The sequence below is a fragment of the Tubulanus polymorphus genome, chromosome 7 (assembly GCF_964204645.1).
Source record: "Tubulanus polymorphus chromosome 7, tnTubPoly1.2, whole genome shotgun sequence".
Lineage (NCBI taxonomy): Eukaryota > Metazoa > Nemertea > Palaeonemertea > Tubulaniformes > Tubulanidae > Tubulanus > Tubulanus polymorphus.
In genome coordinates, this window is record NC_134031.1 from 9,451,914 (window position 1) to 9,467,497 (window position 15,584).

The 15,584-nt window shown below is 36.9% G+C and overlaps 1 protein-coding gene across 3 annotated transcripts in view; it reads left to right on the forward strand.

The window, feature by feature from the left end:
* Window positions 1–15,584, forward strand: part of LOC141909388 (mediator of RNA polymerase II transcription subunit 24-like) — a 123,700-nt gene that overhangs the window by 63,192 nt on the left and 44,924 nt on the right. For all 3 annotated transcript variants that reach the window (XM_074799842.1, XM_074799843.1, XM_074799844.1), the window contains exons 11-18: window positions 3,823–3,965; window positions 7,609–7,741; window positions 9,441–9,610; window positions 11,738–11,837; window positions 12,104–12,279; window positions 13,831–14,071; window positions 14,765–15,002; window positions 15,079–15,222. In XM_074799842.1, the coding sequence (XP_074655943.1) occupies window positions 3,823–3,965; window positions 7,609–7,741; window positions 9,441–9,610; window positions 11,738–11,837; window positions 12,104–12,279; window positions 13,831–14,071; window positions 14,765–15,002; window positions 15,079–15,222 (1,345 nt within the window). The remainder of the gene's footprint in view (window positions 1–3,822; window positions 3,966–7,608; window positions 7,742–9,440; window positions 9,611–11,737; window positions 11,838–12,103; window positions 12,280–13,830; window positions 14,072–14,764; window positions 15,003–15,078; window positions 15,223–15,584) is intronic.

Genomic DNA, 15,584 nt, shown 5'->3' on the forward strand with positions numbered 1-15,584 from the left:
TACTTGTTTTATCATCATTAATTGAAGTCATTTTATTGATGTTTGCATTAGCGATCTGTTTTGGAGCCTGATTATTTGTATTAGTTTGTTAACTGTGGCACAGTGATGAGCGTTCGTGTTGAAAACAGTAGTGTACAGTGGCGTAGGCAATATAGCCTTATACTCTCGTGCTCACTGCGTCTATGTATCGGTTATAGAGTACACGCGCCACGGTGCAGGTCGCCCGTAACAACGACTCGTCTGAGTGAAGATGTAAGCTACTTAAAGCAATCCTATCGTGAAATTATAAAAAACCATGTCAGGCGATAAACTTTGTTTCGTCAGTAACCGGCACTGGCTTCAAATTTGAAGAACTTGGGAGCTTCTGTCCTGATTGGTCCATACCCGTATATGATAATGAAAAACCTCCAATGAAACCCAGGCTCTCACCAAGTTTGTACCGTATCTTAACAGATGACGGTAGTTGTTTTACGTCATTCAAGGGATGTATTGAAATTATGAACATTTGTTCAGACAAAAGGCCCATAATCAATTTTTCGAAGAATTCATTCTCGTTAACAGTCATTCTCGTTAACAGTCAGTTATCATTAAAAGTTCACACTGACCAAAATTGATTCCTTTTTAAATATTTTTTTCTTGTTTAATTTTCATGAAATGAATTTTTGCATCCCGGTAGCCTACGTGACAGATTTTTTACACACCAGTTTGGCGAGCCACTGGACCATTGGTCCTTTATTTCTAGTTTCAATGAATTCAGGGGGCTATGAATTGCAGCATTTCCATATATTTTGGAACAGAGGCATAATTTGTAACAACAATTAATTGCTGAATTGTAGATCTATCATGACAAGCTCTATGATTATAGTGAATATCAGGGTTATTGATTTCTGCATATGTTCACCAGCGGGTGGTGAATATTAAATCTTCAGATGGTCATGCAATTCACCGAGTTGGCATGGTGTCCATGCACCCCTTGTTTATTATTGTAAAAAAATCAATATTGCATACCATAACATTTTTAGAAGTTTTACTAATCATCTAATATATATTCTGCATGCAAAGCTTTTGAAACCATGTATGTAGTAGCATGGCATGTAGTGATTCTGGATATCTACTCAATATCATACCAAAAACTTAAAATCTCATCCATATTCCCTGATTGTGGGACAATTGCCCCCAGACTATTGCCCACCGAATAAAATCCTATTTAATCTCGATTAATACCACCTAAATAAAGCTTCATGTAACTAACAACAACTTTACTTAGAAATTCATTTGTATTTTATCAAATAATGATAGATAAACGTGTATAGATAGTAAATATAGATTTATTTATCGGGGGACAATTGTCCTGATAGGATATTCCCTATTGCATGAGGATCTTTAAGTCAATTGTTGTTCGAAACAAAAAACATATAAGAATTTTTGTAAGTTATTCATTGGTTCCTCCAGCCTCAATGCCTTAATGATTATGGTTAATAGGTTTATGGGTAACGGAATTAAGCGTTTTTGTGTTATTCATTTCTGTGCCTTACTTATGAATGGTTTAAGATAACTAGTTGAAATTGGAGGGATGTATTGCCCTAGGGGCTTTGGGTAACTGAATAGATTCTGGGTACCATAGGCCAAAGGTCAAGGTTCATTTCAAGGGGAAGCCATTTCATATTTTCATGTCCGGGCTCTAACTCAATTAAATTTCATAGATGGCTTCATCCAGAAATTGTTGGTAATTGCTAAGATTTTGGCTACTGCAGGTGAAAGTTCAAGGTCATAGAAAGTCATTAGTGTTTTCTCTTTTCCTTGACATTATTCATAAATGGGTCAACATAAGCTCAGGGTTTGCTTAATACATAGTGATTCACGTGTAACCAGATGATTTACGGTCATCGTACCCAGGTCAACTCGTACCTGGTCAACTTGTACCCTATCTTTGGCTAATTGTACCCTATGTTTTCTTCACTCGTAACCACTCGATAATGAAATTTTTTTTCTTTCATTTCACATAATGAGAAGCCTAGAATCGAAAGGAAGAAATTGTAGACAGGTTATGAAGAATGTTGTTTTGTCACAGACATAACAACACGACACATGCACATTGGAAAATCGGATGCGTATGTCGTCATGGAATACCTCAGTTGTGGATCAAAAGCCGTTCGAAACTTGAATAAAGATTTCCTTTGGTTTTACTTTCTCTTATGCTTGTCGTTTGAACTGACAATAAAGATTTTATCTGGATGAATAAAATATGTTTGGTTGGAACGAAAACCTTTTTGTTCGAAAAAAGTTTGTTCGAACGATAAAGATGTTCAAACGAAAAAAAAGATCATATCATCCAGGGCTCCGTAGTAACTACTAAAGTCATCAGGAATTAATAAAATAAAAGTTTCATTAATGATGAAAAAACTCAAATGAAAACTGGTTTATAAATCTGCCCACTGCTTACAGCTTTTCAAAAAAAATCCTCATTTTAGCCTTTGTAGGCCTATGTATACGCGTAGGCCTAATAGGATAGTAATAAATATCCCGTGGATCGATTAAGTGTTCTGATGGAGAAAATGGATAATTGTTGAAATTACTGTTCGAAGACCGCGGCTGAATGTGAAGTCTTGCAGCAATTAATTTGTTTATTTGTACTTGAATTGATAATCGATGTGACGAGAAGCCTGCAGTGGATTTCGGGAAAAATTGGTCGCCTCATTCAATGGGGCCCAATTTTCGATGTTTACGCCTAAAACCCAACCAGTACTTTTGTAAAGTCGATTCATCAAAATACGCACAGAGTATTTGTAGATCAAAGTGAGCTGAAGGATATCATACGGATTGTATCGGCCACAGCAGTAAGGTAACAAAGCCTATGTTCTTTTAGTAAAAATTGTGTGGAATAAAATAATAGTAATAAGAAAACAAATATCAATAGGGTTTTCTCTGAAGTAACAGAAAACCCTGATAATAATTGACATTTATATAGCGCAGGTATCCAAACTAGAGTCTGTTCAAATACTTTCCAAACTTGGTATTATTACCCCAGCCTATAACTCTATTCATGTATCAGTCTCCCTGGGGAGAAGTAACATCCGAGCAGCTAGGTACCCATTTACCCCTGGGTGGAGAGAGGCGATGCGGATAAGTGTCTCACCCGAGGACACTACAGTGATGTATGGGGTTCAAACCCACGACCTGGCTTCCCAGAGTCGAATGCTCTAACCACTTGCCCACACCGCCCACTCAATAGTAATAGCGCTGATCTGTCTGTAGGCATTTCAGATATATCCTGTTCTTGGAGCTGAGATAACTTGGCTGTTTCATTCAAGTCTTGATCTGTTTCTCAAAAGTTTTGCTCTATGCACATTTGCTGCATTTTGTATTAATAAAATGGTGCTTCGTTTTAGCTGTGTCAAATAAAGTCTAATGGGTCAGTGCTTGTCATAGCATGTTATATAGAGAGGATATAAAAGCATAAAATTAGAAATTGAATGGGCATGCTAACTGCTGTAGGCCTCTACGTTGTACAGTCTTTCCTGTGTGATGTAGAAAAATCAAACAAAACATGATAGCATATCCCATTCCTGATCTCTGGCCTACATAGTGAAGCCTATCCATAAAAGTGGAATTACATGATACAAAATGTATTTTCATATTATATTGGTACCTATGCATATTTTGTATCAATCAATTGCGAAGTTGTAGCTCAAGACAAGACTAGTGATCGAGGTGAATTTCATGGAAGGGTTGCTGTAGTCAGATTGTCAGGCATTTCACCAAACGGGTATGGTTTTCTTGGACCACTAGTTTCAAATTTGGATATGATTATAATTTTTACAGACTTTAGATGCTGATTATTCAAAGAATCAAGAAGCCTTGTTAGGAGTGTTATGCCACATGATGTCTGGAAAGAGTTTTGAACTGATACTTGCGGCTGCTGCTGCTACAGGAAAACTTCAAAGTTTTGCGATTAAACTTATCAAGTGAGTATAACTTATATTATTATCTTGAGTCACTAAGAACCTCTTTTAACACAACACTTGGAATTATCAAAATAATACAAAGCATATTCCATGGATCAATGTGTACTTTGAAACATGGACATATCAGAAGCGATCATAGAGCACCATTGTCTTGTTCTTTCAGTTTCCTTTAGAAAATACTATAGTAGACCCCTCTTAGCTTAGTTTTGAAAATGTGTGCATTCAATAGTGTTTCTAAAGAGTGTAGAATTGCCAACTTCTATAAACAAAACGACAAAAGCTAACCGGTGACAATTGTGCACTGTGACAATTCAGACCCAATCAGTTAAGGAGGTGTCTCAAATGCCTAACATTGGATTCTAATTTGAGGGAGTGGGGCTGTAATGTATTGTCATGGAGAAATGAATGTTCATTGAGTATTTTAGTATCTATAGTGTTAGGGTTAACTCTGGATATATAGAAATACAGGCATCGATTTTCAAACAAAGCTGGATGATATTTCGGGTCGCTGCTGCACTGCAATCAAAAGTAAATCATGAAATCATGAATTCGTTAGAAACTTTCTTTGGCTCTAATATTTACACACATTTAATGCAGTGATAAAATCTAGGTTCTTTTCGTATATTGGCTATATCGGTGGTCGTTTTCATTGTTTTATGATTTTGTTTCGTCGTTTTTGTTATTTCAGCAGCGCATACCAACCTTGGTTGAGCGTGCGTGATCAGTCTTGAAATTGGTATTCATGCGCGGCATAGTGCTGCCGACAATTCAATTCATTCTTTATTGACAACTAAAATTTCACAAAACATTTACTTTCACGTTTTTAAATAATTCTTTTAATTATCTTATACTTTCATTGGGCGCTTGCTTTAGCGGCCGTTTGAAGAATCTCTGTATGAACATTTATATTTTCCAGTATAAATATCTAAAACTTAAAAACCGCTTTTCTGTAAAATAGATTATGAATTGAATTGAAGACTGGTTCCCTGTCCCCAAAAAGCCAGGGGGCAGTAGTCTATGGTGGCAATAAACTTTATCGGATGATCATAGTGGATTGTCATTTGAAGGAAATGCAACTTATTCTTGCTTAATGTCTTTATTATTTTAAAAAGAAAAATCGTGGTTCCTATATATTTTCATGTTCGCTTCTCTTCCACTTGGTCCACATCTACAATAAAACCATTCCGATTCCCAGTCCCCGTGTGTAACATTTTATGTAACGATGTAAGACAACATCGATCTCTTAGCTCTTTAAAGAGTAATCAGTTCAAAGTTGGATTAATTCTACTACAGAAATACAAAACCAACAAGCCAGCTTTCAGTACAACCATGTCAGCAAGCCCATTTTTAGAATTTCTTTCTTTTTTTTATTCGTCCCCCATGGGCCGCCCCTGGGGGTGAAGTTTCTATTTGTTCAAATCACTACTAGTCCTACAGTTTTAATCCGATCAATTCCAAATTTGGTATGAATGTTCTATAGACCAAGGCCTATAAAGTTAACGAGCCATCTTTTTATTCGTCCACCAGGGGCGCCACTGGCGATGGAGTTTCCATTCATTCAAATTGCTATTAGTCCTACAGTTCAGGTCCAAATTTGATATGAATGTTCTATGGACCAATACCTACAAAGTACAGAGCCCTTTTTGGATTTGGCCACAAGGGGGCCCTAGGTATGCAGCTTCTATTTCATCAAATCTAGGCTTCTTGTCTCACTTTCATTTCGGGGTGTGTGCCAGAAATCGTTTGATTGATGAGTGTTTTCTACTGTTCATTAACTGTATCAACTTGAGAAAATCTTCATAATTCCAAATCAACTCTGTTGCAAACTATGACATAGAAAATAACAAACTTTTATTGTCAAATGTGTTTCAAGTATTGATACTGTCTGATTCAGCATAATACGTAGGAAAAGACAAATCAATCTATCTTATTTGTCACACTGTTTGTGTTTGTTGAAAATTGCAGTCTAGCAGATATTGTATCTTTGCAATTGGTATAATTTTATAGAAATGCTAGATGAAGCTTCTGTTTCGTCGTAGTGCTCCAGGGCAGTTGTTAAAGCGAACAAATCTGCATAATTAAAGGGGTCACGAAGAGGTGTGAAAAAAATTTTAAATCTAATTTTTTTTGTATAAAACATTCACCGTATGCATCTATGGTAGTCTCGTGAAAAAATGTTTTTAATATCTTTATCCAAACTCGAGAAAAGCCCGTAGCAACGGCCCTAGCAACAGGATGCTCGCGTTTGCGCGGTGATGTTGATGACGTCATTCTGAGAACACATCGCCTGCAGCACCCTCAGAAGCGTTATAATACAATGCTCATTTTCATTGAATATCGCGCTAATTTTACAGTCTTTCAAAATGCCTTGGCTGTGAATAGCTATGAACTGTTCCCACAAAGGCAGCGACAAATTTTAGTGGCCAAAACCAAAAGATTTGGCCCTAAGATGATGGACCATAAGAGCGAAAACACCCGGCCTACTTCAGAGAACGATTCTCGCAAATATTACGGCACACATAAACTTGGATACACAAAACTTATGTTTTTATTATGTTAGAGCCTTTTATCCTGCCAAGTGACGCTACTTTCGCGAATTAAATACGTAGTAAGAGATACACGCTTTCCACTGCATATAGTAGGCCTACTGGCTTTCCCCAGTGACCCACATCGCTGTAGTATATACAAACAACATACGGACTGTATGTATGCAGCACACATTACTATTACATGGCCGGGATGGCGCAGGCTCGTCTGGGATTCACGAACAAGTTTACGGTTTCAGGACGCTTTATGGTCCAGAACTGGATAAAAATATCTCTACCCACAGAAATATCTGCGATGTCTATATCAGTCATCCCCTCCGCGTGGTTTTTACTGAGGGAATGACTTAATGACGATGAATGCTCGCTGCTCCAGACGTAGAAATATGCTGTACTCTTTAGTCACAAATTCCTTCGTTCTAAGGCATCAGGTCTAAATTAAATGGAATAATTTTGACTGTCTATTAATAACAACTGTTGGCTTCGTAAACATCAAGCGTTTGATTGGAATCTGATGTATTTGAGTCACTATTTTGCACTTTAATCGCTGTAAGTATCACCCATTCTATACACTTACACCATGTTGTTTTGGTTTGGGTTCTCAGAATGACGTCACACTTCCGGATTGGGAAGGAATCAGGGCGGCCGATCAAAGGTCTGATTTTAACACTAATTGAAGAATTAGAAATTAATTTCTTGACCACCAAATCAATAAATAGGGTATAATTGATGATAAAAAATACTTTTAGCCATATCTCAAAAACCTCTTCATGACCCCTTTAAAAGAGAAGTAATATGTTTTCGATTTTGTGAAAACTGGACCTCGAGAGCTCAGGATCTTTGATCTCTAGTACTGTTCTCATTACCAGGCATTGGATATTGAAAAGTATTAAAGCTTTCACTAATGATTTTGGTGAGTTTCAAGGTCAGCCATTGGTTTCTGTGTATGTTCACCAGGGGCTTATTGAATTCTAAAATTGTCAGATTGTGGAGCATTTCAGACCACTTTTAAAGTTGCCCTTCGTGGTCCTGAACCCCCAGTTTGTCTTTAAATAATTTTATAAGATAATATATCTATGATATTGTATTTTTCTTCACAGATTTAATGAATTTGCAAAACATGCTACTGCTGAAGCTGGTAAAGCAGCTCAAACCCGAGCAATGTTGTTTGATATCTCTTTTTTGATGCTCTGTCATATCACTCAACTTTATGGCACTGAAGTTCGTATGGATGTAAGTACTCAATGATATACATAATTGCGATTCTCTAGTTTTGCTACAAGTTGGGCTGCCAACCTTCCGTTTACGATGTAATCACGTATTACAGTGCCACCCACGAGATTACGTTCAGTAGGCCGGTCACCCGAGTGGAAACGATGAATATTAGAAAGACAATATCTTCTGAAAGAATTTCGGCTTGTTTGTTTTTCGGGGATCGCAATGATCGCAATTCAGTTCAGTCATTGAAGCAATAAAGTTTGAATTGGATTCAATCCCTTTGTCACCGGCGACACCTTTCATTGTTAAGATTGAAGACAGGTTTGCAGCCATACATAAGGAAAGTTCGTTTTCATCAAACAAAATTCATTTTCCCAGTATTCTGTTATCTTTCATGGTTGATTCATGCCATAACATTTCTATTTCTGGATATGCAAATGTGTCCGTTAGAAGATCAGAATGCCTAAGCAAGAAAGAAAGTTGAATATATTGTTAGAAATATAGTACATACAGTATTTACTTAGTCATCCGTCTGTCTCTCTGCCCTAGCACCTAAACATTTTCCTGAAATGAGACAAATACGTTGATGTAGGTGTGTTAAGTAAATAAACTTGCTGAGGCCAGATATTCATGTTTCATATACAGTCATGTCTCCGCGAAGCTCCCCTTTTAAGTTTAGGTTTGGGTATAAGTAAGAAAGTTTTAAGGCGATTTGAGAGAGAATCTGGCATGATCGTCGTGGGAATAAAAATATCGCGCCCCGGTCTCCTTACGTGCAGAAAGTATTAACATTTTTGGGGATTTAAATAACAAAAAATGTACCAGAATGCCTATTGAAATTAATAATGTTTCTCGACAACATAATTTGCCTTTTACAGAATCCACTTTTCAATGTACTGCACGTGGAACAGGCCGTAGGCTATTTATTCATACATGGGCTCAATCCGGAGACTTGGCTGATTTACGAATAAAGAAAAAACAAAACACAAATTTTTAAAGCATACTCTCGGTTTTTCTTATCTTATATAATTCAACAGTGTGGGTGTGCCCTCGACATCCTTTGATCGTATCCTCTTGCTATAATATTTAGAACTGGGTGATGACATGCTTCAATTGTATTATGTCGTCGATCTAAGCATTCACTCGCAACACAAGGTGTACCGCTTACCGCGCCTGCAGTAGAACTATAATAAACTTCAATTATGTTATTGTAGAGAACATGGTTGCATTTTAACGATGCTTACAACATCATAACAAATAGAAATAATTTTTTCAAACAAGAGTTCATTGGGAATTTTTTTTTCAAATTGGGAAAAAATTAATTAGCTTTGGATTGGGAATATGTCCGGTACTGGACATAAAATACGGCCCAGCGTGATGTCTGCAATGACATTAAATCCTGAAAGACCTACTACTAGCATTAATTGTAGGCCAAGGCTACTACGGCAACTTGATAAATTGTTTCTGTCTCTCTCAATTCATCGTTTTCCCAATTTCTTGTCCCAATTTCATTTGCCTAATAAAAACATTACTCAAGTTTATGTCAGAGTATAGTTGAGTTCCTTTTTGTCATGGAAATTTCAGAATTTTTACATTGAATGTCCTTGAAAGGTCCTGGAATTTTACTTCTAACTGAGTGTATGAACCCTCTCAGCTGCTGCATGTTTAATGTCTTTACTTTGTTAGTGTCTGATATAGACTCTTTTTATTGTAGATAATTTCCCAGCAGAAGGAAACAGCTGATTCCTTTTTTGCACAGTGGGCTCAGTGTTGTTTACCAGAGGATGGCAAATTCAAATCACCTGATCTTTATCCAATCCCAGAATCAAACAAAGTTGATGCATTACTTTCGCAATTCAATGTTGGTGGTGAATTAAAGACTGTGTAAGTAGCATATTATTAATTCCTTGATTGACAGTATGTTGATTCAATCTTTTTACCTCAATATCTTTTAGAACCACAGCAAATAACTCTAAGAAATGTGTGTAGGTTTTTGTTAATACTACGTTTTAGTAATATATTGAATGCAAAATTTGACTAATTATGTTAATTACCTAATAGGCATAAATTATCGTAAAAAATGTGCAGATGTTGTTCCCATTCTACCGGCATAAGTTTTTGGTTGATTTTCTTGTGACTTTGTATGTTTGTTTAAGGTGTGAGCAGGATGAGTCCCATTGTTTCTGACATATATAGGTCATCCAAGATGACCGCCACCGTCATTTCGGCTAAAATAGCCCTTTTGGTGCTTTTTCCCACTCTACAGTCGACAATTTTGGATCAATTTTTGCACCGCTGTGGCCGAAGGTCAGAAGAGCTGATGAGTTAGAGTGATTATCCGTTGTCGTCTGTCCGTCCGTCGTAGCGCCTGTCCGTCCGTCAACATTTGTTTCAATTTGCTACTAGTGCTACAGTTTTTTACCAATCTTGACCAAAGTTGGTTTGAAGCTAATATGGGCCAAGGAAGAATTTCACTCTGTGTTAAGGAATTTGACTCTAGAGTTAAATTTAACACACAACTGTGTAACTGGATTTTACTCTGAGACACTTTTAATTCTGAGTTGGGGAATTTAACTCTTGAGTTAAAAGTTAATCAAGAAGAGACGAGAAGATACACAATATCCATGTAAGATGATAACGAGAGAAATCCCACAATAAATTCAGCCAAAACGAGAAACTTGAATAGAAGAGTACATATATTTGCGCAACATTTCGGCTAAAGACTATTAGTCAGGCGAACTGATGATGTCTAATGGTCTTTAACCGAAACGATGCGCAAATATTTATACTCTTCTATTCAAGTTTCTCGTTTTTATTCAAGAGTCTTTCTTTTCTACAAAATCAAAGATTTATGAACGCACCAGAATGTTTTATAATCGCAAATGTGAAACGAAAATCTTAAAATTCTAAGAATTCAAGGACTGGCACTATATTTTAGTATTTAATCCATGGTGATGTTATATGAACCAATAGTTTTCCATTTTGTTGAGCGTAATATAATTTAGGGGATTCAAATCAAAAACTTTGATTTTCTTTTCACAGAACTGTATTCAAAGCATACAGAGTTCTGTATACAAAGCACATAGGGTTTAACGGTACCTTTGAACCTGTCACGTATCACTGCAAATCTTTAACAGATGCTGCTATTTTGAACAGGAAATTACCAGCCCGTCTCAAAATGGTCACTTTTTAATCGTTGACTTTTAGAAACGATGTGCTATGGTAGGAGTAACTATCACAAAGTCACTGTTAACAGGCGGGTGGTTTTACAGTCACCTCTACTGCTAGTGTGCACTATCGAATCTAGATGTTTCAAAATGGTCACTTTTCAATAGTAGACTCTTCGAAACAGCCACTATAGAAAACCAACCGAATTGAAAGGAATACTATTTCAGAGTGACTGTTTTGAAATGTATACTACTAGAAAAGTAGCTGATATCGTTAATTGCTTATTGTTCTCAAGTGGCTACTAAGTAAAAGTAGACGTTTGGGCTCAAAAGTGCGATAGACCATGTTCTTGGATTCAGCCTTTCATGTGACTTTTTTTTGTTCCCAAAAAGGTCATTTTTGCCCTGAATTCCTGAAGACGTGTAGCTTCCTAATGGTTTGCCATTTTTCATTAAAATTTGTGATGGATATATTTTGAGAAGGGCTCTCAAATGGCACTTGCCTGTCTGGGGTTTAGTGTCATGATCGGGTGTTTTCAGAAACAAATCCAAATGGTTTGTCGTATGAACGTGGGCTTCGTTTGTCCAAACAAATAGGCTATGTTTGTACTAAATCGAAAATAAACAAATAAACAATAAACAATTTTGTAATCTTTAATTGCTGCAAAGGTGCAGAATGACTGAACGATGACCATGAACACTTATTCTAGGGAATTAACTCTAAAAGTGTAAAACTCTAAAAAAAACCAAGAGTGCACTGAAAGGTCATGATTTATTATATTATTCCAATGCAAGCTTTTGAGTCCTATACGTACATTTGAAGCCTTTTTGTTTTTGTGTGTAGGTTAGCACGGTGGCATGAGGTTTGCCAGAATGCGCCATTTGCAGTTCAGGAGATATTGTATGCATGGGAATGTGGAGCAGTCACAAGTGAATCAGTTAAAGTATGATTTTTTTACACTTTTCTTCGACTTGTACTCTTGGTGTTCAATCATTATTAGCACTGTCATAGGAAATTATTGGAAAGACCACATGCTATACAATTGTGCCTAGTCTGCAATGCTACGTCCGTCAGTAATTTCAATACATTCCAGTCACAATCCTGCTACAATCATGATAACAACATGGAAAAACTGATTTCTTAATATAATTTATACCAGAACACACTTTAATTAATTGAAATATGGTTTATTTATGTCATTATTTCTAGACTATGTTAGACAATGTGAAGTCAAAGATGTGTTGTTTACCAGTCGTTGTGTCTGCTTGGCTTGGTAGTTACATAAATATTGTTGGTGAAGAGGCACGTCAAAAACCATTACTCATGTTACAACAACTTCTAACACCAGTAAATCCTGATCCTTCAAATCAATTCTATATTGAAAGGTAAGGTAATGTGCAATTGTTTGCAATCGACCGATCTAAGCTGTAAAATTTTAGATAATTGGAAAATTTCCTTAGCTTTTATATAATATGACCTGACCTGGAATGAATAAGTCGTGAATAATCATTAGCAGACGGGCATGCTCTTAGTTTTTGTTGCTTTATGTCATCCTCTCTCAGAGTCTATTAAAATCACGAACGTCTGTTGAGTCTTAAAATTCCCATCATCACACTGACAAGCATCGAGTCCATTTTAAGAATTTTCTTTCTGCTTTCATTGTTCACCTCTGCCCTCTTGTGGGGTTATTATTAACGCAACTACCTATTGTGCATCGCTTCTGCCTCTACGCTGACCTCTAACTCTAGCCTTACCCCTAAGCTTGGGTAGCAGGGTGTAATATTTGAAATATTTGGCTGATAGTCAAAACAAAAATCACTTCCGGGTTCTTTGCTTTTATCAGAGTCCGATTCACTGCTTATTTCCAGGTCAGAAGCACTCTCTTCATCGGCTTGAATAATGCATAAGGCTTTGTTAACACTATATGTTCATCCTGACATGAAATGGGCACTTAACCCTACTTCAAATGTGATTTTGAGAATTTTTACCTTCATGACGTGTGAGTCGATGACGTTATTTTCGTGTCACCTTATAACTTGTTGTTGAGATGTCCACCCCTATTGAAAAAAAGGTCATTGGTGATCAAATATGGCTGCCAGTAAGGTGGTCATCTTGAATTTCTTGTTTGCATGATGCAGCCCGCAATTCTTGATGGATTTCCGCAAAATTTGGTGTGAGGATCAGGGTAGGGAAGCTGTCAATGTCTATTATTGTACATGGAGGTCGTCGGCTTTCAAATATGACCGCCAGGGCAGCCATCTTGATTATCTAGCATGAAACGGCCCGCAATTCTTTATGCATTTTCATGATAATTCGTGTAAGAATTTTGGTAGGTGAAATGTCTACCCCTCATTGAAAATTGAGGTCAAGTATGGCCGCCAGGGTTGCCATCCATTTTCTTTTCAGCACGATGCAGCCTACAATTCTTTATGCATTTTTTCATGTAGTGTGATGTTTACGGCAGCTATGCTACTGACATGCTTGCTACTGAAACTACTATATTTTGCGAAGTTCCGAAATGAATTATGTTGTTGAGATGAATTCACAGAATTTTCCGATTGTAAATGGCGTCACAATTCAATTGAGCTATCACCAGTGCAATGGAGAATACAAGTTTTCAGCGAGCTCACTTCAAACCTATTTTTTCAGCATTTCAAAGTCCAAAATCAATTTTCTCTGCATTTTCAAAATATGTGAAACTGTCTGTGTTGCCCAGCCTCTAACAGCCCAGTGGACCTAAATACCCTATCATGCCAAGAATTCTAAGATTTGTAGCTCATTACAAGATCTCTTGTGATCAGTTTTCAAGCACATTGATTTCTGTATTCATTCACCAGGGAGGGTTGAATATTGAATTGTCAGATTGTCAAGCATTTCACCAAGGGGGCATGGTGTTCCCTGGACCTCTAGTTATCTGCACATCTTCCTTTGAACAGGTGTAATTTGATGACAGTCATTTTACAACGGATGGTACAAGATCTACTGCCTGAAGGCTCGATTAAAACGTCAATTGGTCCAGAACTCTGTTTGACAAAGAATCAACTGGCATTAGATTTATTAACAACCACTTGGAAAGATATAAATAAGAAAGGTTGCATTACACTAAAATATATTCATACAATGGAACAACTACTCAATATTGGGGGAAGCCGCTGGTTCTGTGATGGGATTGTCAAGGTAAGAGATAAGACATTTTCATTTGTGATCCCATATATGTTATTTCCTTCCTTAAAAATCTGCTTAGAAATCCAGAACACCTGATATTTTGGATTGTCATGAGTATAGTAACCATCAAAACGCTTTCGTTGTTGGTAATGAACAATTATTGACAATGAAGCTGTTATGACTTTGGTTCGAATCCGGAGCTGTTTGGATGCGCCGATATGTCCAAAACTTGATGCAATTCAGATATCTGATAATATTATTCACTTTATTTCTGCGCCGAGTTTCACACACGCAACAAGAATGGAATTAAGCGATGACGGCGATTCAAATCTATAAAAAACCAAAATTAATCCTTAAGTAATTGTAGTACTTGGAAACTATTTAAACGTCGTTTCTAAAGATTATGTCCGCTTACTTGTTAATACAAAATACAGAATTCTTAATAAACTTAAAGTACAGAACTATCTTACCGAGTTTGCCTCCAGATATTTTATCACGTTTCTTCCCCAAGCGCCATGACAGTATTGTCCCCAACCTGACCAATGGTCATTAACATTAAGCAAAACGAAAACTGACGAAACAAAAAGACATCATATTCTTAATAAAATTATCTTGAATAATTTAGAAGCGTTACTACACATTTCGACCCCTGGGACTATTTAAAAAGGTAATCAGCATTGTACATATAATCTGTTTTATTAACAGGAAATGCTTTGCCAGAGTCACCCAGAAGACTTACAGAAGGCTGTTTGTCTAACGTATGGACTTTTTCATATGGATATTGAACAATTGACTTTGTGTTTATTATGTAATACAATTCCATTGATATTACAAAGTACAGACTACAAAAGCTTGATTTTAATCGACCCAAAAGGACGGACTCTAGCACAGCTATGTACCATGTGTGTTGCAGCTACTTTCCAAGTCAAACAGCACGGAAAAGGTTGGAATTGTTTCTTTGTTTTTCCCTTTGCAACTGAATACCTCTGTGCATGGATTTGATATTTATCTTTTCTCAGATTCATTGAGTCTGGTTCGTAGGGGTCGGAAACGCACTCGAAAGGAATATGAAATGGATGAAGAAATTGAGGAAGTTAAACCAAACAAACAGCGCAAACTTCATGAAGAAGTTTTAACACTTACAACAGAGGATTTTAATTATGGTAATTATGGTAATTCAATCTTAAAACATATTTCGCATTTAGCCCACTTGGTGTGTAGCCAAGGCTTGCACTAGTGCTTATCAATAGACTTACACACACACGCACACATCCGCACACACATGCACTATACACTATTGAAACTGTAACATGGCTTGCTAGCATGCCTATGAATGCATTGTTTCAAATGAAAGTTTTTTTTTATGCCCCCACAATGTGTTTTGGGGGCATACTGTATTCACTTCGTCGTCTGTCCGTCCGTCTGTCCACAGTGGTTTCCGTGCCCTAGCACCTAAAACATGAAATTCAACAATTGTGTTGTATTAGATGAGGTAAGTAACTGATAATTTTTGGGTCCTGTAGGT